The sequence below is a fragment of the Pan paniscus genome, chromosome 8, assembly GCF_029289425.2.
Source record: "Pan paniscus chromosome 8, NHGRI_mPanPan1-v2.0_pri, whole genome shotgun sequence".
Lineage (NCBI taxonomy): Eukaryota > Metazoa > Chordata > Mammalia > Primates > Hominidae > Pan > Pan paniscus.
In genome coordinates this window covers 114,265,480-114,290,051 of record NC_073257.2, presented here as the reverse complement: position 1 = coordinate 114,290,051, position 24,572 = coordinate 114,265,480, and the positions used below count along the sequence as shown (strand labels likewise).

Sequence of the window (24,572 nt, the reverse complement as noted above, 5' to 3'; positions counted from 1 at the left end):
ACAAGAGTCACATCAGGGGCTGCCATAAGTTGGGAAGGAGGGGTCCTCCCCTTCCCATGAGAATCCTTTATTTGTCCCAACTGAGGGGTGGGTGTGGGGTGTTAAATAAGATTTGAAATAGGTGGGGACGCTGTACAGGGGGTCCGGGAAGGGGGCTGGGGGCAGGCAGCAGGTCAGTGCACCTGAGGCTGGGGGTGCCCGTGGCAGAGCCCTCCTGGTGGCTCAGGGGGTGGGCCCAGCTTCTCTGCCTCCTGCTCCACTGACTGGCTCCCGTACGCACTGTCTTCCTTCACCTCTGCTGGGGGTAAATGGGGACAGGAATGGGATAGTCAAAGCCTCAGGCCTCCGGCCCTCCAAGTCCAGATCCACCTTCCAGGGAGGCCCCTTTACCTGTGCTGGGCAGCTTGTCTCGGGTCTCTGGACCCCTCAGCAGCCTCACTCCCTCCTCTAGGCCCATGTCAGACAGGGCCTCCAGTAGACCTGCCAGGTCCCCGCCAGCCAGCTGAGAAGACAGAGGGATGAGGTCTGAGTCATGGTTAGGGCATGTGCTCGGGAGCCCTGGGGCCAAGGAGGCACCTGGACTCAGATCAGGAAAGGAGGCTGGGGAGGGGGCAGGGCACAGGCCAACCCACCTCGTAGCTGCGCAGGAGGCTGCCACTGGGTGAGGCTGTCTGTCGGTACGTGTCCACCAGGCTGCGCAGCCCCAGACGCTCTGCCAGCTCTGCCCAGCTGCCCTGGGCTTCTGGCCCGTCTAGCAGCTGCTCCAGGTTCTGCAGAGCTGTATCACCAAGTGACAGTCCCGGCCCTTAGGGGGACACACATATAGACATGTCATTTACCTCCAGAGTTGGGTGGGGACATGGACACCTGAACACTGCCTTTCTCCCAAGGTAAGCGACAGACAGGACCATGAGGGGTGATGGACGGGGCTGAGGGTAGAGAAAGGGAGGCCTCCTTCAGAGGTCCTGAAGGAGAAGAGACCTCTGTGAGGAGTCAGAGGAGTCGGGCTGGGGATGCCTGATGCTTCTCACCTGCTGGGCTGGGCGGGGTCAGGGGTGGCTCCATGGTGTTCTGAGCAGCGTTTAGCAGCAAGGTCTTCACCTGGGGAGACAGCCGCAGTTCTGACTACCTCCCACCTCGTCCTTAAGCCTGTGTCTTTAAGTCCAGATACTCTGGACCCCGTCACTCAGAGCACTTCTAGTCCCGGGCTGGCCTCACCTTGGTGCTGCAAGTGAGGTCAAGAGGCGTGTGGCCCCGGAAGCTGCTTCGGGTGTCCTTCTCAGGCCCTTCAGAGTCCGAGTCGCTATCAGAGGTAGGGGGTGAAGGCAGTGGGCACAGGGGCTCCTCGTTTTCAGCATGGATGTCAGCACCTGGGAGAGGGAGGCCGTCATGGGGAGGTATGGTGGGGGCCTACATTAAGGACTGCAAAGTGGGGGGACTGGGAGGCACCTCTCTCCCTTCCCCCCACCCTGTTCAAGTGCCCCTGAGGGTGAGACTGACCAGCCTTCAGAAGGAGGCGGGTGAGGGTCGGGTACCCCAGTCCAGCTGCCAGGTGCAGGGGTGTGTTTCCCGCAAAGGTGCGAGCGTTCACGTTGGCCCGGAGCTGGGGGTGCGAGCAGCGAGAGTTGACACCACAGCATGGTCCCCTTGGCCAGCCCCCACCCTTCACCATCTTTGGCCCCTCCACCACCCTTGGCCCCACTCCTTCCACAATCCTCAGTCCCACCTTGGTGACCAGATGGGTGACCAACCCCAGCTCCTCCATCTCTGTGGCTAGATGCAAGGCTGTTCGTCCCCCCTGCCGCTCTGTGGCCTCCACTTCAGCCCCACTGTCCACCAGCAGATCCAGGCACTCAGGGCTTCGGGCTCGGACCGCCAGGTGTACCGGATACAGTCCTAAGGATGCAGGATGCTCAACCTGCAGCTGTGACCCTTAAGGCAGCCCCTGGGCCAGCCCTGACCATTCAATCTCGACACCTCATAGTCCATTCTGGGCACTGGCCAGATAGCCTCCCTGGTCCCCGCCTGCCCCCTTAGTCAGGTGAGATGGGGAGCTCACCCTCAAAGTCAGGCATATGCAACAGCTGGGGCACAGAAGGAGCTCCACTCTGAAGCAGTGCACGCAGCAGCTCAGGGGCACCAGCGCCTGCCCGCAGCGCCAGATGCATGGCTGAGTCTCCATGCCGATCCAGCAGAGCTGGGTCTGCACCCACCCGCAGCAGAAAGCTCACCACACTCGTCTGCCCCGTGATCACCGCCAGGTGCAGGGGCGTCTGGGGATGAAAGCAGGGTGAGCCAGGCCCGAGACCCACTTGCCTTCCAACCCCTCCCACCTCCCCAGTAGGCGCCCCCGCACCTGGTGCAGGTGGTTGGTGAGGTTGACAACGCCGAGGTCCTGGGCGTGGTGGATGACATAGACTATCTGCTCAATGACACTGGTCTGCCCGTGGATGATGGCTAGGTGCAGTGGTCTGGGGGTTGGGGAGCAAGAGTCTGGCCCAGCCACTCAGAGCATCCTTCGCTTTCAAGGCCCCACCGCCCTCATAGTCTCCCTCGCTGGGGCCCATGGAACCCAGCACGTGGCCCAGGGCATCGCTGTGCCTGCACTTAACGTTTCGCAGCACCTTTTGAGGTAGGTAAGTGCTATGACTGTACCCCTTGCACGGTCGACCAAACTGAAGTTTGGAGAGACCAAGCATCTTGAACAGAGCTTGTGAACACCGAGGCCGGACTTGAAGCCTGGCGTGTCCGAAAACTGCAGAGCCCGCCTCCGTGCCGGTCCCTTTCCTGCCCCCACCCCGCGCCGCGTCCGCCAGGCCCTCTGTTGCCTACGTGTCTCCGTTCTCGTCCTGCGCCGTCAGCAGGTGGCGCTGTCCCGCCAGCAGCGCGCGCGCGTCCGCGGTGACGCCGTAGTCGAGTAGGGCTCGGGCGCTGCGCTGCGCCAGGCCGAACAGGCGCGCGTTGTACTCTCGAGCTACGGGCCACAGAGGGCGTGGGTCAGGGCTAGGTCCTCAGCCCCGGCGCCCCGACCGCCCGTGCCCCGGAGTCCATACCTCGCTGCAGCATCTCCGGGGCCTGCGGCTCGCACTGGGGGGTCCTGGAGGGGGCGCTCGGCTCCGCGGCTTCCTCCCCGGAGTCCCTGCTGGGCACCGTGGCGGCCATCTGCGCCCCGCCCCCGCCTCCCGGGTAGCAGCCCATGGGGCCCGCGCCGGACTGGTAGGGGCTGTAGGCCAGGGAGGAGGGGAAGAAACCGAGGCTGCCACCTGTGGATACAGGCAGGGCTGTGGGAAGCGGGCACCAGCCATGACTCTCCCAGATTTTTTTTTTTTTTTTTTTTTTTTTTTTGAGACGGAGTTTCGCTCTTATTGCCCAGCCTGGAGTGCAGTGGTGTGATCTCAGCTTACTGCAACCTCCCAGGGTTCAAGCGATTCTCCTGCCTCAGCCTCCCGAGTAGCTGGGATTACAGGCGCCTGCCACCATGCCCAGCTAATGTTTGTATTTTTAGTAGAGACGAGGTTTCACGCTGTTGGCCAAGCTGGTCTTGAACTCCTGATCTCAGGTAATCCGCCTGCCTTGGCCTCCCAAAGGGCTGGATTACAGGCGTGAGCCACCACGCCCGGCCTCCCCCAGATTTTTTTCCTCCACAGCTTCTCTTACCTTTACCCCTCCCTCCATCAGTACCCCCTCACCTCCTCCAGCTCCTCCGTAGCCCCCGGCTGCACCCCCAGAGCCTCCACCCATGTGGGAGCCACCCCCGAAGGGCTGGGAGAAGGTGGGCAAGGCCTTCCTCCGCTTCCGCTGCACCTCTTCCTTGTCTGGGGGCAGAGGAAAATGAGATTGAGCCCAATTATTGTGTCATGCCTCAGGGGCCCTTCCCAGAAGAGCCCTCAGGGCCGGCTCCTAGGAAGCACCTCCTGGGACCCTCACACTTCTGACTTGGCTCATGCATCCCCACATCTAGCTCTTGGGACCTTCTTCTAGCCCAGCCTGGCCCCCCGCCAGCACCCTGAGGTCCTCAGCCCAGCTCCACCTTCCACGAGAGGGTAATAGGTGAACTGTTTGGAATCAGACACGTCCCCTCCTCGCTTGCGTTTCAGTTGCAGAAACACTGTTACAGGCCGCTCAATCTTCATCTTGTGATAGGGGGGTGTCCGGAACACAATGGCATACTGGGGGGTGCAGGGAGACACAGGGTGTCAGTGAGTCCTTAGCCTAATTTAGCCCCCGACCCGGGCCCTAGCCCTGGGTACCTGTTTATGCACATCTGTGGGAGAGAAGTCTCCAAAGGCCTGCCATCCATTCTCATCATCCTCATAGAACCGAACCTCAATGTCATCTACAAGGAAAACGGAAGCTTGGCCACAGCTCCCGGTGGAATCTCTGGGGCCATTTACCTTAGAGCGTCCCTGGCCCCAGTCTTATACTCGATGTCCTTGGTGCCCAGCGTGGGCTCCAGTCTCACCTTTCTGCACCTTGTCACAAAGCAGATAAACTTCATCTCCACCCCGCACAGAGCCTGCTGTCTTGTCCATTCGAGAAATCTTCAGGTTTGATGCCCCTGGAGATTCTATGGAGTGGGATATGGATTAGTTGAGATGATGCAATAGCCAAGGCCACATTTAAGAAGCTGGGGGCTTTGTATTCCTTATCTCAGCAACCCCTGGAGCTGCAGGAAACACCCAATATTCGCATTTACTGAAGACAGAAGCTTCAGGGGGGGAAATGACTTGCTCAGGATCACTCAGCTCATATGTGGCAGGGCCAGGTTCTGAAACCTGGGTCTGTTTGATTGCACAGCTTGAGGTCACCCCTCATTGCCACCTCTGCCACCAGGCCTGGCACCCCAGGCAATCAGGATACTCACTGCTGTCATGGATGGGCTGGGAGATGACTGGCTTCAGGGGCAGGGAGAAGGAGCCATCACTGGCTCTAAGGAAGGCAGAGAAGCGCAGCCGCACTATACTCAGATCCATCACCTTCTTCAGTTCTTTGGCCTCTTGCTCCAGCTCCCGCTGCTCGGCCTCTGGGCAGTGGGTACATGTGTGACCCCTGGGCTTCTCCCTCCCTGCTCCTTCCATGAGCACCTCCCATGACCCACCCACCCCCTGCACCCATACCCGACCCACCCCCTGCAGCCATACCCGTAAGGCCCTGGGGCCTAGAGCGGAGCCGCTGCCTCTGAAGTTTTTGTATCATAGTCCCCATCATGTTCTTCTTAGTCACATGCAGGACACCCAGGTTGTTAAATCTGAGAAGAGAGAATCGGAGGCCTTTGGCCATGCAGTTCTTTCTTCCTGAGGCACCTTTCCCATTGCCAGGGCTCAGCTCAGCCTTACTTCCTCAAGGAAGCCATTGGAGTTTCTACTTGGGCCCTTGGGTTTGGGGCCAACCTACATCTTTCCCCTTGGTCAGATGCTAAGCTCATGGAGGTAGGCTGGGGCCTGGGACTGGCAGACAGGGGCATACCAGTGGGGGCCAGGCGTAGAGGGCACCTACTGGGCAGTCATGTCCTTGGGCCCCACAGAAACGGCGCAGATCCCCAGCTCCGAGCATTGCTTGCCCACCAGACTGTGGGCATGAGCACGAGGTGGGTCACTGTGTGTTACCAGGTCCACCTCGATCTTGGCTGGTCCCTCATAGTTACAGATCTAGGAGAGGCAGGGACTGTCAGTCAGGGCCTTGGGCATGCTGTCCACTTAGCCCACCCTCCAGCACCATCCTGGCTCACCTTGACAGTGGGATAGGTCTTTCGGCCCTTCTCACTGGAGGCACCGGGCAGTCCTCCATGGGAGGGGCCTTCACAGCCATATCGAAATCGGAAGCCTCTCTGAAGGTCCAAGGGCATAGTAGCATTGTGATCAGGGAAGACCACCCAGGCCAGCAGTGACCGCAGTGCCTGGTAGTAGCCCTGAACCACAACTACAGCACTCTGATCAGCAGCAGTGACCATCCAATCCCCTGTGGCCTCCTTGGGCAATGGCTCCTCCATGGCCAGCCAGCTACCACTACCCCATTTGTCCCCAAAGCTGAAGCCATTCCACACCCTCCCTTTTGCTCACTCACCTGCTTAGGCTGTTCCACGATCACCAGGTAGGGGCCATCAGCTGGGGACAGAGAGACCTTGCTGAGCCACGATCTCCCAGCCCCTCCCCCAGAGAGAGGGCACATGCTCTCCCTCCCCCGCTTTAGGACTAGGGGAGGTTAGTGAACTTGCTGACCTGTTTCTGGGGCTGGCTCCTTGGGTTCCACAATGGAGGAGTTCAATTTGAAATCATCATATTCAATAATACCATCCAGACCCTGGTTTGGAGACAGACTGGTGGTGGCATCCGACTCTCAGCACCCCCCACAGCCCCACCTCCCATCTCCAAGTCCTCAGTGGTCACTCCCCCCTCCTCCTCAGACCCAAGAGAAAGCTCCTTTTGGAGGCAGAGTTGCAGACAGATGGACAGACTGGCAGGCTGAGAGCATCTGCGAGCATACAGGTGTAAGGCAGCAGAGGGGGCTCGGGCAGACAGGTGGACAGACACGAGGGGCGGCCGGCCGGGTCAGGGGCAGGCGGCATGACTCACTGGGTTGTAGCAACTCTCCATGTCTCTGGGCTAGGCCCGGCTCTGTCTAGTGGCTCCGGCCAGGTTCTGCTTCCCAGAATTTTAGACGCCCGCCTAAAGTTGGGAGGAGTGGCGTGGGGGAGGGGGTCAGATCTAAATGGGGGTGGGCGGGAGATGGGGGCCCAGATTTGGGGGAGGGTCCGACCTCCTCCAGCCGCCTGTCCGGGTGTGGCGGGTGAGATCCGGTGGAGAGCGAGATCCGGAGTTGGGCTTGGCCGGGGAAGGGGCAGGAAAGTTAGAGCAGCTTAGGAAAGTCCCGAAAATACCAAGGGGAGGCGGGGCCGGAGGGGGCGGGCCTGGAAATGACGCCACTGGCCCCGCCCTCGCGACGGGAGGGGCGGGAGGCCCTCGCCAGTCTACGGGCTCCCGCTGCTTTTCAGCGGGCAGAGGGCTAGGAGAATCCGGGAAGCCCCGGTGGGGGTTAAGCCCCCTCCTCCCTCCAGGGCAGGGAACAGGAGGGTCTTTCACGGCCGGGAGGAGGCTGGCAGTCTGGGGCCAAGTCCGCCTCCCGCTCCCCTCCCCCGGTCTGGAGCAACCTTGGGATTTTCTGCCAGGAGGGAGGCCACGGCTGATAAACCCCGGGGGCTTTTGGGGGGACATTCCTGCTGTCGGACGGCCTCCCCTTCGAACAGCCTGTAGGCGGGGGCTCTTTCCTGTGGGAGGCCCCGGGGTTCTGCCCCGAGAACGCGATTCTGGGGCTGCGGGAAAAGTGTCTCCTCCTCGGAGTGGGCTCTTTTCTCTCTCTCCCAAACCTCACAGCAGCAGCTGGTCCCACACCGCACCGGCTCTGGGCGCGCAGGCGACAGGGAGATCTCTGCACGCTCCCCCCCCCCCCCCAATACAAGAGTGTGTCTCCATCACAGCTCCACAAGTGTGTTTCGGCTGTAGTGCTTGGTTGCATGTTGTGTGTCCATGGCGTCAACATGAGTGTGCAAGCGAGCATGTGTGTAGATAGGCGAATCCCGAGCTTCTCAGTGTGGGTGTGTGTCAGCGCCTGTCTTGTACAGACACGGGTGAGCGTATCTTGAGTTTGCGCGTGAAGGGTGTGGGTGCAGGCACCAGTGCACCGGTGGGCACGTCTCCGTGTGCATGTGTGTGCGAGTGCGACTGCACGGACGCTGCCGTGTGTGCGCCAGCACAGGTACAGGTATACGTACGGGTCCGCGTATCTTTGTACAACGGTGTCGACGTAGATCCGAGTGTCGTCGCCTGCGCGCCCTTTCCGGCTGTGTGCAGCTGCTGCTCTCCAGCCCCAGGCGCTGTCCGCTAAAGGCCCTCCTCCCTCTTTTCTCTTGTCCCGGCCACCCAGGGGTCTGAATCCAGCCACTCACCGTGGCGGCGGCTCTGGTTGCGGCTTCTCTCCGCGCCCGACCCACCTGGGACCGGTCGCGACACCTCGCCGGCCAGCAGGGCTCAGGGCCGGGAAAGCCCCTTCTCGGCCCCCCGGAGGGGGGAATTCCCATGACGTTTCCGTGCGTCACGCCTCGCGCCCTTTTTCATTGGCTGAAAGTTTAACTCTGGACTGGCGCAGCCAACCCGGAGCGACTCGGGCGCGCCCCTGAGAGGGGACAGGCTCACTCAGGGCGGGGAGCGGGGTGACAGGACACCAGGCGCGAGTTCGGCCGGCCAGGGGACCGCCGAGAAGGTACCCGCTGACCCAGCGCCACCCCGGGCCGGGAGCTTCCGCTGCCTCTCGGCTTTGGCTGCGCCTAACGCTTGGCTTTCTCTGAAGCGGGGGAACCCCAGGGGGAAGCCGACGGCCCCAGCCCTCGGGGCCCCCACCCTGAGCGGCGCGCTGCCGGGAAGTTAGCGGAAGAGGAAGGAAGTTGTTCTTGCGGTCGGTCCCGGGCGCCCTCTGGCGGCCTCCCTGGGCCCGCGAGTAGACTCCATTCGGCCCGGGCCCCTCTCTCGCTCCGTCTCATCAGCCTCAGGGCTCCGGGAGAGACAGTCCGGACCTCGAACTTTTTTAGAAGTGACAGGTTCCCAGCGGGCCAGGGCTCAGGAGCTCTGCTCAGGAGAAGGGAAATGAAGTGTTTATCCACCAAGGAGATCTGGAATATTAGAACTGAAAAAGACATCCAGAGTTTAAACAGCTCAAATTTCCACCGATGTGGGAAATCGCCTCTTTTTTTTAGTCTCAGGCCGGAATGCAGTGAGGGGATTTTGGCTCACTGCAACCTCTGCCTCCCGGGTTCAAACCATTCTCCTGCTGCAGCCTACCGAGTAACTGGGATTACAGGCGGCCACCACCACGCCCGCCTAATTTATGTATTTTTAGTAGAGTTGGGGGTTTCACCACGTTGGTCAGGCTGGTCCCGAACTCCTGACCTCCGGTGATCCGCTGGCCTCTGCCTTCTAAAATGTTGGAATTACAGTCGTGAGCCACTGCGCACGGCCTATTTATTTATTTATTTATTTATGTTTTTGAGACAGTGTCTTGCTCTGTCACCCAGGCTGGAGTACAGTGGCGTGATCATGGCTCACTGCAACCTCGAACTCCGGGGTGCGCCGATTCTCTGACTCTTCCTGAGTAGCTGGGGCTACTCAGGTGCACACCACCATACCTCGCGAATTTTAAAATTTTTAGTGGAGATGGATCTCACTACGTTGCCTAGGCTGGTCTTAAACTCCTGGGCTTAAGTGATTCTCCTACTTTGGCCTTCCAAAATGCTTGGATTACAGACGTGAGCCACTGTATGCTGCCGAATTGCCTCTTATAGACCTTCCAATTTCCACCTGAACACTTCTAGAGGCAGCGAGGTCAGGACAGAAATTCACCAAGCACGGAGTACATGACTGGACCTCTCTCTGGTCAGTAGCGTTTCTCCTTAGCAGGTGCCATGAGTAATCTCCCTGCCTGGAGTCCTCCTCCCTTAGGCTTATGGTAGAACATAAGCTATCTCGGGTCTTTCCTGCAGCTTGCCCCAGACGTTTTTAAGAACAGAATCACAGGCCTGCACTGGCACTAAGTAAAGAGAGACTATTATGGCTCTCGATTTGGGCTGTTTCCTATTACTTCCCCACCCCTCTTCATCTTGCCTGCAAATATAGTGTCCTAGTTGCTAGGTTCGGGTACTTTAGAAGTTCTTATTCTCCCTCCCAACAACCCTAGGAGGTGAATATTACCTTTACTGATGAAGAAATTAAGGCTCAGAGAGGTGGAGTAACAACCAAACACACAGCTAGAAAGGGACAGAGCCAGGATTCAAACCCAATCTGTTGACTCCAGGATGAAGCTTTCTCCCCTAAGTTTATATAAAACAAAGCAGCCCTTTCCACCTTACTGTGGGCCTCTCAAACAAATATCATAAGATTCTGCCAAACAATTTGCTGAAATCCAGATATGTTGTCTACTACGTTTCTCTGGTAAGTCAGATTCCTAACCTTAAATTAAAATGGACTAAGGCCGGGCATGGTGGCTCACACCTGTAATTTCAGCACTTCAGGAAGCCAAGGCTGGTGGATCACTTGAGCCCAGGAGTTCGAGACCAGCCTTGGCAACATGGTGAAACCCCGTCTCAAAAAATTGAAGGGGTGGGTTGCCCCTCCACACCTGTGGGTGTTTCTCGTGAGGTGGAACGAGAGACTTGGAAAAGAAAAAGACACAGACACAAAGTATAGAGAAAGGACCCGAGGAACCAGCGTTCAGCATATAGAGGATCCCGCCAGCCTCTGAGTTCCCTTAGTATTTATTGATCATTCGTGGGTGTTTCTCCGAGAGGAGGATGTGTCATGGTCACAAGACAATAGTGGGGAGAGGGTCAGCAGACAAACAAAGGTCTTTGCATCATAGACAAGGTAAAGGATTAAGTGCTGTGCTTTTAGATATGCATACACATAAACATCTCAATGCTTTACAAAGCAGTATTGCTGCCTGCATGTCCCACCTCCAGCCCTAAGGCGGTTTTTCCCTATCTCAGTAGATGGAGCATACAATCGGGTTTTATACCGAGACATTCCATTGCCCAGGGACGGGCAGGAGACAGATGCCTTCCTCTTGTCTCAACTGCAAGAGGCATTCCTTCCTCTTTTACTAATCCTCCTCAGCACAGACCCTTTACGGGTGTCGGGCTGGGGGACGGTCAGGTCTTTCCCTTCCCACGAGGCCATATTTCAGACTATCACATGGGGAGAAACCTTGGACAATACCTGGCTTTCCTAGGCAGAGGTCCCTGCGGCCTTCCGCAGTGTTTGTGTCCCTGGGTACTTGAGATTAGGGAGTGGTGATGACTCTTAAGGAGCATGCTGCCTTCAAGCATTTGTTTAACAAAGCACATCTTGCACAACCCTTAATCCATTTAACCCTGAGTTTGACACAGCACATGTTTCAGAGAGCACGGGGTTGGGGGTAAGGTCATAGATTAACAGAATCTCAAGGCAGAAGAATTTTTCTTAGTACAGAACAAAATGGAGTCTCCTATGTCTACTTCTTTCTATACAGACACAGTAACAATCTGATCTCTCTTGCTTTTCCCCACAAAAATACAAAAATTAGCCTGTCTCATAACTAGGTCTCTAAATAAGTAAATAAAAATTTAAAAATAAAATGTATAATGGAGTAAATTCATCTTGGTATACTCTAGCTTAGTAAACCCGTGCTGGTTACCACTGATCACATCTATCCTTTCAAAGTGCTCATAAATTGCCACCAAAATCAGCACGGATTCTTTGAGTCTCCACAACATCTCTAAAAGCACCCCTAAGGGTTGAGCTATTTTAGTTACAACAGTCTAAGGCGTAATTTATCTAAAGATGAACAAAACAAGACCTTTATTAGAGAACATTTCAAACATACAAAGATTTTCACTTTGGGAGGCTGAGGCAGGCAGATCACTTGACCTCAGGAGTTTGAGAACAGCCTGGGCAACATAGGGAGACCTCATGTCTACTTAAGTTAGCCACATGTGATGGTGAGTGCCTGTAGTCCCAGCTACTCGGAAGGCTAAGGTGGGAGGATTGCTTGAGCCCAGGAAATTGAGGCTGCTGTGAGCCATGTTCGTGCTACTGCATTCCATCCAGCCTAGGTGACAGACAGATGCTGTCTCAAAAAAAGAAGAGTGGAGAGAATAGTATAATGAGCCCTCGTGTGCCCCTCTGTCAGATTCAACAATTCCTAATGCATGTTAGCCTGGAGATTTAAACTAACTCAAAATAGCTTGTCACTTGCTAGAGCCTCATCTATCTGGGCTTAAGAAACCTCTTCGTTAGGCTGGGCACAGTGACTCACACCTGTAATCCCAGCACTTTGGGAGGCTAAGGCGGGTGGATCATTTGAGGTCAGGAGTTTGAGAACAGCCTGGCCAACATGGTGAAACCCTGTCCCTACTAAAAGTACAAAAATTAGCAGGGTGTGGTGGTGGGCGCCTGTAGTCCCAGCTACTAGGGAGGCTGAGGCAGGAGAATCGTTTGAATCTGGGAGGTGGAGGTTGCAGTGAGCCGAGATCATGCCACTGCACTTCAGCCTGGAAAACAAAGTGAGACTCCATCTCAAAAAAAAAAAAAGAAAGAAACTTCTTCATTGCATGTTACACTAATTTTCATCCTAATGATCATCTGTTTCCGCACCCAGCCCTAGCACAATGCCTAGCCCAGAGCAGATGCACCACTAATTTATTCCATTCATTTACCGATAAATAGTGAGAGCCCACTCCATTAAACAACACCGCTGCTTGCAGGCAAAACTCAAACAGATATATATCAGTTGGTAATAAGTGCTACAAAGAAAAATTAAGTAGGTAAGGGATTGAGAGTGACAAGGATTTTCTAGGTATCAGTCAAAGCAGGACTCTCTGATAAGGTAACAATTAAACAGTGACTTGAAAAAGTGAGGGAGTGAGTCATGGGGAATATCTGGAGGAAGAGTGTTCCAGGTGGAGGGAACAGTAGGGCCAAGCTCTGATACAAGTGTTTCGCATATTTGAGGAACAGCAAGAAGGTTAGTAGGTGGAATAAAGTAATAACTTTGGGTTTTGTTCTGATCAAGATGGAAAGCCGTTAGAGAGTTCTGAGCAGTGGAGTGAAAATTGTATAATGTATCCTTTTTTTTTTTTTTTTTTGAGAGAGGCTCTCATTCTGTTACTCAGGGTGGTGTGCAGTGGCGTGATCATAGCTCACTGCGGCCTCAAACTCTTGGGCTCAAGCGATCCTCCCACCTTAGCCTCCTGAGTAGCTTGGACTACAGGCACCTGCCACCATGTGCAGCTAATTTTTGCATTTTTTTGTAGAGATGGGTTTCACCATGTTGCCCAGGCTGGTATCCAACTCCTGCGCTCAAGTGACCTGCCCACATTGACCTCTCAAGGTGTTGGGATTATGGGTGTGAGCCACTATGCCCAGCCTAAATTTTTATTTTGTAGTTTTTTTTTTTTTTTTTAGAGACAAGGTCTTGCTGTGTTGTCCAGGCTGGGGTATAATGTGTCTTAAAAGGATCCATTTGGGCTGCATGCCTGTAATCCCAGCACTTTGAAAGGCCGAGGCAGGAGGATTGCTTGAGCCCATGAGTTCGAGACCAGCCTGGGTAACATGGTAAAACCCTTTCTCTACAAAAGATGCAAAGATTAGCTGGGTGTGGTGGCATGCACCTATATTCCCAGCTACTCAGGAGTCTGAGGTCAGAGAATTGCATGAGCCCAGGAGGTGAAGATTGCAGTGAGCCTAGATTGTGCCACTGTACTCCGGCCTGGGCAACAGAGCGAGACCGTCTCAAACAAACAAAAAAGGATCCGTTTGGCTGCTGTGTAAAGACTATCGAATGCAAGGACCTAGGAGGAAGGAGGGAGACCAGGAGTCCAATAGACAGCGGCTGAGGCTTGGGTGCTAGTGGATGATGAAGGTGGTGGGAAGTAATCGCAATTCTAGATAGATTTCAAGATAGAAGTAACAAGACTTGCTGAAGATTAGATGTAGGATGTGAGAAAAGAGGGGGTTTTGGCATAAAAAGAATGGAATTGTCCTTTAGTGATGTGGGGCACACTGAGAGAGGAGCAGATTTGTAGGGGGTATCAAGAATTTTTCCTTTTACTTATTTTTATTTCTCTTTAATTATTATTTTTTTGAGACAGAGTCTCACTGTGTTGCCCAGGCTGGAGTGCGGCGGCGCCATCTCGGCTCACTGCAATCTCCGCTTTCCGGTTTCAAGTGATTCTCCTGCCTCAGCCTCCCGAGTAGCTGGGATTACAGGCGCCCGCCACCACGCCCGGCTAATTTTTGTATTTTTAGTAGAGACAGGGTTCCACCATGTTGGTCAGGCTGGTCTTGAACTCCTGACCTAGTGATCTGCCCGCCTCGGCCTGCCACAGTGCTGGGATTACAGGCGTGAGCCGCCGTGCCCAGCCTTTTTTTTTTTTTTTTTTTTGAGACAGTCTCACTCTGTTGCCCAGGCTGGAGTGCAGTGGCACAATCTTAGCTCACAGCAACCTCTGCCTCCCGGGTTCAAGCGATTCTCCTGCCTCACCCTCCTGAGTAGCTGGGATTACAGGCCCCTCTCAACGGGAGCCCTGGGGCTGAGTGACTCTGCTCATTCACAGCCACTTGTCTTCCAACCAGTGAGCCCTCAACAAAGGTAATTACCCATGGCTCCAATAACCACAGCTTTTGTTGTTCCTAGTATTTTTTTCTATTTGGTGGCGGGGCAGGGAGGAATGCCCATTGTAGCTCATTCTATATTTTGTTCTTTCTCATATCATTATGTGTGTAGAAAATTCACATATTTTTCTTGGTTGTGGGCATCTGTTTCCAGTTTTTATAAACTCCTACTAAACTCTGAGCTCACTAGGTAATAACCTGTTTCCTCAGGTACTTAGCGTTTTATTTCACATGAGAAGCTACAGAAAATGTGTTTAGCTTTGGAGGGTTTCTATACCACCACCACCACTACTTTTATTTATTTATTTATTTATTTATTTATTTATTTATTTATTTTTCTGAGACAGAGTCTCACGCTCTTGCTCAGACTGGAGTGCGGTGGTGCCATCTCGGCTTACTGCAACCTGTGCCTCCCAGGTTTAAGCGATTCTCCTGCCTCAGCCTCCCGAGTAGCTGAGATTACAGGTGCCCACCACCACTCCTGGCTAATTTTTTTTTTTTTTTTGAGAGGGAGTCTCGCTCTGTTGTCCAGGCTAGAGTGCAGTGGCACAATCTCAGCTCACTGCAACCTCCACCTCCTGGGTTCAAGCGATTCTCCTGCCTCAGCCTCCTGAGTAGCTGAGACTACAGGCGTGTGCCACCATGCCCGGCTAATTTTTTTTTTTTTTTTGTATTTTTAGTAGAGATAGGTTTCACCGTGTTAGCCAGGATGGTCTCAATCTCCTGACCTCGTGATCCCCCTGCCTCGGCCTCCCAAAGTGCTGGGATCACAGGTGTGAGCCACCACACCCGGCTTATTTTTGTATTTTTAGTGGAGATAGGGTTTTGCCATATTAGCCAGGCTGGTGTCAAACTCCTGACCTCAGGTGATCCGCCCACCTCAGCCTCCCAAAGTGCTGGGATTACGTGTGTGAGCCACTGCACCTGGCCTCACCATCACTACTTCTGAATGGAAAAAGTGTCATACCAAAGAACACAAGGTTTAGAGTGACACTGACTTGGGTTTGATTCCCAGCTCCCTAAATTCCATGACTTGGCCTCTGAACCTATAGCCTCATCTGTAAGAGGAGAAAATGCCTCTAAAATGTTGTTTGAAGGTTGAGGTGGGAGGATCACTTGAGCCTGGGGGTCAAGGCTGCAGTGAGCTGTGATTGTGCCACTACACTCCAGCCTGGGCAACAGGGGGAGACCCTATCTCAAAAAACAAAACAAAAACAGCCGGGTGCAGTGGCTCACACCTGTAATCCCAGCACTTCGGGAGGCCAAGGTGGGTGGGTTACCTGAGGCCAGGAGTTTCAGACCAGCCTGGCCAACATGGTGAAACCCCATTTCTACTAAAAGTACAAAACATTAGCCAGTGCCAGTTGCGGTGGCTCAGGCCTGTAATCCTAGCACTTTGGGAGGCCGAGGCGGGCAGATAATGAGGTCAGGAGTTCGAGACCAGCCTGACCAACATGGTGAAACCCTATCTTTACAAAAATTACAAAAATTACTTGGACGTGGTAGCACGCACCTGTAATCCCAGCTACTCAGGAGACTGAGGCAGGAGAATCGCTTGAACCCGGGTGGTGGAGGTTGTAGTGAGCCGATATCGCGCCACTGCACTCCAGCCTGGGTGACAGAGCAAGACTCTATCTAAAAACAAACAAACAAATAAACAAAAACACTAGTCAGTTGTGGTGGTGCACACCTGTAATCCCAGCTTCTTGGGAGGCTGAAGCACAAGAATTGCTTGAACCCAGGAGGCGGAGGTTGCAGTGAGCCAAGATTGCACCACTGCACTCTAGCCTGAGTGACACAGTGAGACTCTCTCAGAAAAAAACAAAAAACAAAAAACAAAAAATCCCCCTCCCCACATTAAATAAAAATAAAATGTTTGAGCAAGGCACTCAGTACTGACACATATAGGCGCTCTAGCGATGCCAGTGCTCTATGTTAGGGTCTTAGGTCATGGAACCATCTCTACCTTTCCTCCTGACTTTATCTGCTATCCTGGATTTCTGGTGGGAGATGTCATTAAGACCAGCATTTCCCTCCAGACTATGTTATTACTTTTCCCCAAGGTTTGGTTACTTCCACATCACCAAGCCATTCTTCTTTGTTGGTCAGGATTAAGGCTTACTTATTAGTTCCTCTTGCAGCTTCCTTTGCTTTCTGAGACAAGATTGTCCATAATACAAATCACGCATATCAGCTGGTCTTTTGTTTTTTAAATATATTTTTGAAATATTTTTAAAAATAGAGATGGGGGTCTCACTATGTTGCCCAGGCTGATCTCAAACTCCTGGCCTCAAGTGATCCTCCCACCTCAGCCTCCCAAAGTACTGGGATTACAGATGTGAGCCACAGCACCGGGCCTCAGCTACTTTTTAATAACAGAATGCAACTTCCAGCAAATGTTTTTCTTTGCTTCCCAGCAGGGAGACGGCCAGTTTGCAATTGCTCCAGCTTTTTTTTTTTTTTTGAGACAGAGTCTTGCTCTGTTGCCAGGCTGGAGTACAGCGGCACCATCATAGCTCACTGCAGCCTCAACCTCCCAGGCTCAAGCACTCCTCCTGCCTCAGCTTCCCAAGTAGCTAGGCCACAGATACATGGTCTTGAACTCCTGGGCAAGCGATCCTCCTGCCTCAGTCTCCCAAAGTGCTGGGATTACAGGCGTGAGCCACCGCACCCCACCCCACTCCTGTTCCCACTTCTTTCCTAATTTTTGAGATTGGTTTTATAAGGAACATTAGAGCTGTCCTATTTCTTTGTTCATAGGATGGCCTTCAGACTTATTTGCAGCAGTCAACACTATTTCTCCCATAGGGAAACACATGGAAGCTTCCAAAGGCAGAGCTTGTGGGGCTCAGATGGGAGAACAGAGACACCACAGCTGAAGCCAAATGCCCCAGTATCTAGCTGGCTGTAGATCCAGGCTTTTCTGCACACACATAGAGCTTTCTGCCCCTCCTAATTTTCCCAGGGGCAGGGTTGGGCAAGACTTCTGGTTAGTATGCAAACCAGGCATGGCCTGGACTTCAGGAAGAAGGAAAGGAAGAGGGAGAAATTAGCCTAAGAGCTTCCGGTTTCATATCAGTATTTTTCCACTTCAGGTTGTTCCCACTCTGAGGTGCCTTTTTCTACACTGAGGGAGGCGTTGCAGAGGTCCAAATGCCCAGCCATGTGCATGTGCTGAGCAAAGGGAAGCCTGGTGCTGGAGAATCACACTGCCAGCTGGGCCCCAGTGCAGGGGGTGAGTGCCCCTAACTCTCCGTGATGGAGGCCAGCTGGAAGTACAACAGGGCCACACTGTTCTCTGTGCCCCAGGGAAGGGAAGGCACCATTGCGGAGGTGGAAACCAAGATGATGTGGATGCTTCACTTGGGAAAGCTTAATACCCAGCATTTTGTATCACACCATGAGAGGGGAAAACACCTTCAAAGTGTTTCTATTTTCTCACTCAAAAACAATCAACACAGAAGACTTCTGTGACCAAATGTGTGTGTGTGGGAAAACCCCCACACACCAGGCAAGCAATCAGCTCTATAGTAGACACCAGCTGGGTGGCCTCCAATTCAATTCTGACACTATCTAATTGGAAATAGTGCCAGGTCCCATAGGTTGAGAGCTCATTCCCCAGGACTGTACTCTACTTCTTTACAAAAATGCTTTTTTTTTTTTTTAAATAGAGACAGGGTCTCGCTATGTTGCCCAGGTTGGTCTTGAACTCTTGGCCTCAAGGGATCCTTCTGCCTCGCCTCCAAAAGTGCTGGGATTACAGGTATGTGCCATGGTGCCCGGTCATTGCCTCCACTTCTGATGCCAATTGTTAAGTCCCAGGTGGTTTTTCCTGTATTTCTTACTGACCAGCTACAAATTGGGCTTCGCATGACCCCCTTCTTGGGTTTGGGTTCAACTAGTTTGCTAGAGTAGCTCACAGAACTCAAGGAAACACACTTACCAGTTTACTACAGGGAATATTATAAAGGATACAAATAACCAGCCATGAAGACATACATAGGGTGAGGTCTGAAAGGGTCCAGAGCCCGGGAGTGATGTCCCCGTGGAATTGTGGTGCACCACCCTCTGGCACAAGGATGCACTCGTTTGGCTTCCTGTAAGCCTACATGTTCAGCTCTCTGGAAGCTTTCCAAACCCTGCCCTTTTGGGTTCTTAGAGAAGCTTCCTTACATAGGCACGGTTGATTAAACCATTGGACAGTCAACTTAACCTTCAGTCCCTCTTCCCTCCCTGGAGGTTGGGGGCTGAGCCTGAAAGTCCCAACCCTTTAATTCTGCTTTGGTGACCAGCCCCCATCCAGCAGCTACATAGGGGCTGCCAGCTATCAGTCAATCATATATTAAAGGACATCACTTTGGAGATTCTAAGGATTTTAAGAGTTATGCCAGGAAACGGGGTGAAGACCAAATATCTATTTCACAGTATCACACACCCATAGCACCTCCACCCTGCAGGGGCCACACAGCCTGCCCCATACACACTTCCCACCTGTCTTACCCTGATGACAAGGGAAAGGAGAAGAGGGGTCCTGTAATCATGCTGCAGTGAGTGAGGTTTGAGGTTTGTGGGGCTGGGAAAAGTTACCCCTTTTCAGTTTGGGGTCAAAATGAATGCCCTGGGCTCCAAACCCATGACTGCAGCTGTGGGCAAGATACCCTTCCCAGGGCTGGGTGCAGTGGCTCATGCCTGTAATCTCAGCACTTTGGGAGGCCTAGGCAGGAAGATCATTTTAGCCCAGGAGTTCAAGACCAGTCTGGGCAACATAGTAAGACCCTGTCTTTATAAAAATTACACAAAAAATTAGCCAAGTGTGGTGGTGCACACCTTAGTCTCAGATACTTGGGAGGCTGATGTGAGAGGACTGCTTGAACCCAAGAGTTTGAGGCTGCAGTGAGCTATGATTGTGCCACTGCACGCCAGGCTGGGTGACAGAGGGGGGCTCCAGTGCAGTGGCACAATCATAGCTCACTGCAGCCTCGAACTCTTGGGCTCCTCTGAAACCCCAACAGCTGTTTTGGTCTCTTGGATGGTGATTCACATCTGAGAGAAGACTTCTGAATAACTACAACTCAGCCCTCACTCCTCTTCCCTCTCACCTAGGCCAGGTTGTCTCACGTGTCTCCCTTGTTACAGTTGTTAGGGAAGATTACGACAACTGCCCGAGCCACTGCCCAAGCCCCTGGGCACACCTGTGATGACAAGGGTACACCCTGTGGCAGGGCAGGGGTCAGCAGCAGTGAAGGAATCCTGACCCCCGGCCTAGCATCTGGCGGGGTGGGGGAGGGGGGTGGTGGTGTTAGGTAGGCTCAGCCTCTGCTCACACCAAGTCCAAGCCCTGTGCACCCGATAACATGGTGCCCTGACCCACAAGCTCAAGAAGGAAACCGGAGGGAGAGACAATGATGCTGGTACTAAGACATTTATTATATCATAAAAAGTCCATTGTTGTTCTGTTTTTCCATATGTACATGCTCCTGTGGGCAGTCCCCCACCCAGCCCCCACCTGCCTACCCTCCATGGTGCCAGTCAACTCTCCAAACTGACCAACTAATTAGTAAAAGAGGAAGAACTGGAGGAGGTGGCCCAGGGCTAATGGGAGTGGGAAACAAAGTGCAGAGTGGTTGGGCTTAGTTTTCAATGCCTGACCGTGGGCAGGCACTGCAGGGCCGGCACACGGATGCCTCCCCAGAGCTGCCGGGCTGGAGGCAGAGGCTGCAGATGACAGCTGAGTTCACTCTCAGGCTGAACCCCCAGGAATGGAGCGCAGAGGAGGAAAAAGGTCCCACAGCTGATTGGGGGGTCTTAGCTGGGGCTATCAACGTTCTCTTTTTCAGGTCCCCATCCAAGTGGCAGCAACAGCAGCTCTGACTTGGCCTGAAGAGCTTGTGGCCCGCAGGACAGCCAGAAGTGGGGTCAAGGAAAGCCTGGTGGGAAGCACTGGTCTTGATCTCTGAGTGACCTGCCTTAGTTGACCTCAGAGGTGGGTATGGGATCTGTGGGGCGGGGTGTGGCCAGGAGGGGCACTGGTGAGGTGGCCTCGATGAGCGCAGGGTTGAGGATGATGGGCAGAGTCATAGGTGGCACGCCCACCTGCAGTGGGGAGGCCAAGGGCTGCAGGATCAGTGGGGGCTGAGCCAAGGGTGGAGGCCCGTCGGGGGTGGGGCTCAGCCTGCTGGGGCTTGAGGCCACTGGTGATCCTGGGGAGCTGCTGCTGGCGGCTCGGGGGCTCTCGGGCTTCTCAAAGTCTGTAGGGAAAGCAAGGTGGTTACAGTCAGATTCCCTTGTTGGTACAAGACAACTCTCACATTGCCCAGCTGGCTGCTTATAGAGTCTCTGTTCCTCCTTGTTCCAGTAAGCAACACGGCCCCCCACCAGCCTAAAAAGTTGGGAGTCTCCCCTCAAAACTCATTTCAATGTTCAGCTACCTTCTATCTCCTTTGCCAGGCTACTCTTTTTTTTTTTTTGCGACAGGTTCTCACTATCGCCCAGGCTGGAATGCAGTGGCATGATCTCAGCTCACTGCAACCTCTGCCTCCCGGGTTCAAGCGATCCTTCCACCTCAGCCTCCCCAGTAGCTGGGATTATAGGTGTGCACTACCACGCCCAGCTAATTTTTGTATTTTTTTGGTACAGGCGGGGTTTCACCATGTTGGCCAGGCTGGTTTCAAACTCCTGACCTCAGGTGATCTACCTGCCTCAGCCTCCCAAAGTGCTGGGATTACAGGTATGAGCCACTGCGCCTGGCCGCCAGGTTACTCTCTACTAGAATCCCTGAAAGGAAACCTCTGCAAATTCATTCCAAGTCCCTGACCCAGCCTTCTCTTCCCAAGCCTGAAGACTGCAAGCAGCTAGTTCCTCATAGCTTATGGTCCTGTCATTTCCCATGGGAAGAGCGGCAACAGTTCTCTCTAGTGGCCTTCTTCCCTCGGCTCACAGACCCTGCTCAGCAGCATTCCCACGCCCCCTTGGGCCTCCTCTTAGGCCCCCTGCTTGCTACTCAGTGCCTATCAGGCTAGGCTAGAGAGACTCACCACAGGCCCCCAGCTCAGATGGAATCTCTGGGGGCGGTGGATGGCCAGGTGTCCTGGTGTCGCCAGCAGCGGAAGTCAGGTGGGCTGAGGCGAGAGGCTTTTGGCCTTGAGGCTCCATGGGCATGGGGTCTGGAGACGGTAGAGAATTGAGATGGCACCTCTTAGTGCTTTCTCTCTCCAGCAGAGCCCTAGCTACCCAACAGCCTTTCTACCCACCCAGGGCAGACAATAAATTCAGCTTTGGGGACTTTTTTTTTTTTTTGAGATGGAATCTCGTTCTGTCGCTCAGGCTGTGATCTCGGCTCACTGCAACCTCCACTTCCCGGGTTCAAGTGATTCTCCTGTTTCAGCCTCCTGAGTAGCTGGGACTACAGGCACCCACCGCCACACCTGGCTAATTTTTGTATTTTTCGTAGACATGGGGTTTCACTATGTTGGTCAGGCTGGTCTCAAATTCCTGCCCTCGGGTGATCCACCCACCTCGGCCTCTCAAAGTGCTGGGATTAGAGGTGTGAGCCATTGTGCCCAGGCAGGAGACTCTTTTTGATAAAGCTGGGCTGAGCCCCCTACCCTGGATGACGGTCTGCTTGAAGAGTTCATCTCGTAGGTGAGGGAGAAAACAGTCAATGCGTTCCCAGGTGATCTCCCAGAGGGCCGAGGGGCCGCCTCCCCGTGCATCTGCACTGTGGAAAATCTCCGCTGTGTCCATCACCAGAAGCATGTTCTTCAGAGACTCAGGGATCGCCTCTGACTGCAGGTGGCAGTGGGACCATGAGAATAGGAAAGAGGGCATGGGGGGAGTATGGTAAAGGGAGGTAGCTACCAAGGGGGAAAGGGCAAGTCCTTCCAACAGGTGGGACAGGAGGCAGGCAGCAGAGCTGAGGTAGAACATACCAGTAAGTCGCTGGAGCCTGCGTGCATGTACTTGTCCATGAAGTCCAAGATGGTGAGCCAGAGGGCCGCAAAGGTAGAGAGCGACAGCAGTGGAGACAGGTGCTGCAGGAAGACCTATGGCCCACCAGCCCCCTTCAGCTGAGGGGACTGTAGGAGCCTCTGGACCCCTCTCTGAGGCTGGGTAGCTAAGCCTGTCCTATCTTGCATGAGAATCTTAGATCAGAGATGGAGGAATCTCTGATTTAAGATTCAGAATCCTCTCAGGTCCCTAGGTCCTGCTTAGTGTCCATAGCTGGGGGGTTGTGAGCACCTACAGTGCATCTCTAGGTCCTGCCAGAAGCGCCCTGGCTTCCCTCCTCGGGAAAAGGCAGGTATGGGAGAGAGGGTGGGTATAGGGTGGTGAGCAGTACCTTAGAGAGCAATGTGGAAGCCCTCATCCGGGTCTCCTCCATCCCACCCACATCTGCAGGGCTGATGTTCTCCAAGAGCTTGGTAAGTAGAGGAAACAGCACCTGGTGGGGGTAAATGTGCAATGTCTCCCTATGAGGGTCAGCTAGGCAGCCTTGCCCCAAGGAAGCCAGGAACTGGATGGGCATAGAGCTGAAGGGAAGGTATGATGCAGGCTGAAGACTCACATTAGGGGCTCTTCGGGCTGCCTGGCTTCCCTTTTCTTAGGATTTGAACTTTATCTTAAGACCAGTAGGAAGTCCCACCTTGTTAAAACAGGACTCCCATTCCAGGGCATCTAGCTTTTGCAGATCATGTACAAGTAGTGCTCGCTGCAGATAGGTCAGTGCCTGCATCCGTACCTGGCGCCGGGCATCACAGCACAGGCAGGCAATACCTGAGAGCAAGAGCAGGGTCAGGATCCTTCAGGCATCTTGATCCTGATGCTCCCCAAACTCCCTACCTCTGCCCCTCCTGGTTTACCCTGCAGTAAAGGGCACCAGCAGCGGGCCCAGAGGGTGCGAGAATCAGCTTCAATCTTCTGGCCACCTGTCTCCAGGTGGCGTTGCTCCTCCGCCCATGAGCTGTAGATAGAGGCTGCCCGCGTGTGCAGGGTGTGCATCAGGTCTAGCAACTAGGATCACAGGAGGGGGCAGGATGTGAGTGGGGTTAGGTCTCGTGGATCCCTTTCCCCCTCCCCGCTCACTGTCCCTAACTAAGTCCTCAAGGTGTCCCTAGCACCAATCATGCCATACCTCACCCCCTCGCTACTCTTTCCCTTGACTTGACTTCCTGGTTGTTCCAGTCCTTGTAAAGGACTCTCCAAGTCAGAGATTACTCATGAGAGAGAGAGCCTTAGGAGGTGTGTGGACTGAGTATTTCACAATCCTTACTCACAGTGAGAAAGATACTTTCTTTTCAATTCTATTTCAAACCTGCTGATGACAGAGAAAGCCTCATGTTGTTAATTTAATTTTATTTTTTGAGGCAGGGTCTCACTCTGTCACCCAGGCTGGAGTGCAGTGGCACAATCACGGCTCACTGCAGCCTCGAACTCCTGGGCTCAGGTGATCCTCCCACCTCAGCCTTACGAGTAGATGGAACTACAGCTGTGCGCTGCCACAGCCAGCTAATTTTTTGTATTTTTGTAGAGATGGGGTTTTGCCATGTTGCCCAGGCTGATCTTGAGCTCCTGGGCCCAAGCAATAGTCCTCCCAAAGTTTTCGGATTACAGGTGTGATTATACCATGCCCGGCCTAATTTTATTTCTTATTTTATTTTTTGAGACAGGGTCTTGTTCTGTGCAAAACTGGAGTGCATGGCACCATCATGGCTCACTGCCTCCTGGATCTCCTAGGCTCAAGAAATCCTCCCACCTACTCAGCTACTCAGCCTCCCCAGTAGCTGGGACTACAATGTGTGCCACCATGCCCGGATAATTTTTGCATTTTTATTTTTGTAGAGGCAGAGTCTCGCTATTTTTCCCAGGCTGGTCTCGAACTCCTGGCCTCAAGTGATCCTCCCGCCTCAGCCTCCCAAAGTGCTGGAATTACAGGTGTGAGCCACTGTACCTGGCTGTTAATCTCATTTTTAAAACAGAAAACCTCAGGCTCAGAGGCTTTGATTGGGCAATAGTGTCTGGCCAGATTTAATACATTTTTACTTTCGTTATTTTTCTTTTCTTTTCTTTTTTTTTTTTTTTTGAGATGGAGTCTTGCTCTGTCGCCCAGGCTGGAGTGCAGTGGCGTAATCTCGGCTCACTGCAAGCTCTGCCTCCCGGGTTCACGCCATTCTCCTGTCTCAGCCTCCCGAGTAACTGGGACTACAGGTGCCTGCCAGCACGCACAGCTATTTTTTCTATTTTTAGTAGAGACGGGGTTTCACCGTGTTAGCCAGGGTGGTCTCCATCTCCTGACCTCGTGATCTGCCCGCCTCGGCCTCCCAAAGTGCTGGGATTACAGGCACGAGCCACCAAGCCCAGCCACTTTTGTCATTTTTGTAT

At 53.7% G+C, this 24,572-nt stretch overlaps 2 protein-coding genes across 12 annotated transcripts in view; both read right to left on the bottom strand.

Moving 5' to 3' along the window:
- Positions 1–25: 25 nt before the first annotated feature.
- Positions 26–11,228, bottom strand: NFKB2 (nuclear factor kappa B subunit 2). 7 transcript variants are annotated; one of them, XM_057298994.2, is made up of 23 exons: positions 7,769–11,228; positions 6,573–6,665; positions 6,219–6,300; positions 6,064–6,104; positions 5,729–5,827; positions 5,497–5,648; positions 5,142–5,248; positions 4,865–5,023; positions 4,463–4,567; positions 4,251–4,336; positions 4,031–4,169; positions 3,690–3,815; positions 3,054–3,263; positions 2,833–2,974; positions 2,357–2,471; positions 2,060–2,273; positions 1,727–1,896; positions 1,501–1,603; positions 1,219–1,370; positions 1,032–1,101; positions 633–805; positions 391–502; positions 26–298 (listed from the first exon to the last, which is right to left on the bottom strand). In XM_057298994.2, exons 2-23 carry the CDS (start codon positions 6,591–6,593, stop codon positions 174–176), a joined length of 2,703 nt encoding a protein of 900 aa, XP_057154977.1. In that variant the 5' UTR covers positions 6,594–6,665; positions 7,769–11,228; the 3' UTR covers positions 26–173. The 7 variants fall into 7 exon arrangements, with proteins under 7 accessions (XP_057154977.1, XP_063463940.1, XP_003825563.1 ...); XM_063607870.1 differs by having other exon boundaries at positions 26–295; positions 7,769–11,227; XM_003825515.5 differs by having other exon boundaries at positions 26–295; positions 7,943–11,227.
- An 8,373-nt stretch (positions 11,229–19,601) lies between these two features.
- The window catches only part of GBF1 (golgi brefeldin A resistant guanine nucleotide exchange factor 1), a 137,518-nt gene continuing 132,547 nt past the window's right edge, over positions 19,602–24,572 (bottom strand). For all 5 annotated transcript variants that reach the window (XM_055093319.2, XM_008950838.4, XM_003825513.6 and 2 more), the window contains 7 exons: positions 23,054–23,204; positions 22,837–22,967; positions 22,534–22,635; positions 22,124–22,237; positions 21,800–21,980; positions 21,230–21,358; positions 19,602–20,443 (listed from right to left, as the gene is read on the bottom strand). In XM_055093319.2, the coding sequence (XP_054949294.1) occupies positions 20,163–20,443; positions 21,230–21,358; positions 21,800–21,980; positions 22,124–22,237; positions 22,534–22,635; positions 22,837–22,967; positions 23,054–23,204 (1,089 nt within the window). In that variant the 3' untranslated portion in view covers positions 19,602–20,162. The remainder of the gene's footprint in view (positions 20,444–21,229; positions 21,359–21,799; positions 21,981–22,123; positions 22,238–22,533; positions 22,636–22,836; positions 22,968–23,053; positions 23,205–24,572) is intronic.

Coding starts and splice junctions, on each gene's coding strand:
- NFKB2 (XM_057298994.2), bottom strand. CDS start 6,593: ATGGAGAGTTGCTACAACCCA. Junction 6,105..6,218: donor GGAGCCAGCCCCAGAAACAG/GTCAGCAAGTTC, acceptor CTCTGTCCCCAG/CTGATGGCCCCTACCTGGTG. Junction 5,249..5,496: donor CCCAAGGACATGACTGCCCA/GTAGGTGCCCTC, acceptor CTCTCTTCTCAG/ATTTAACAACCTGGGTGTCC.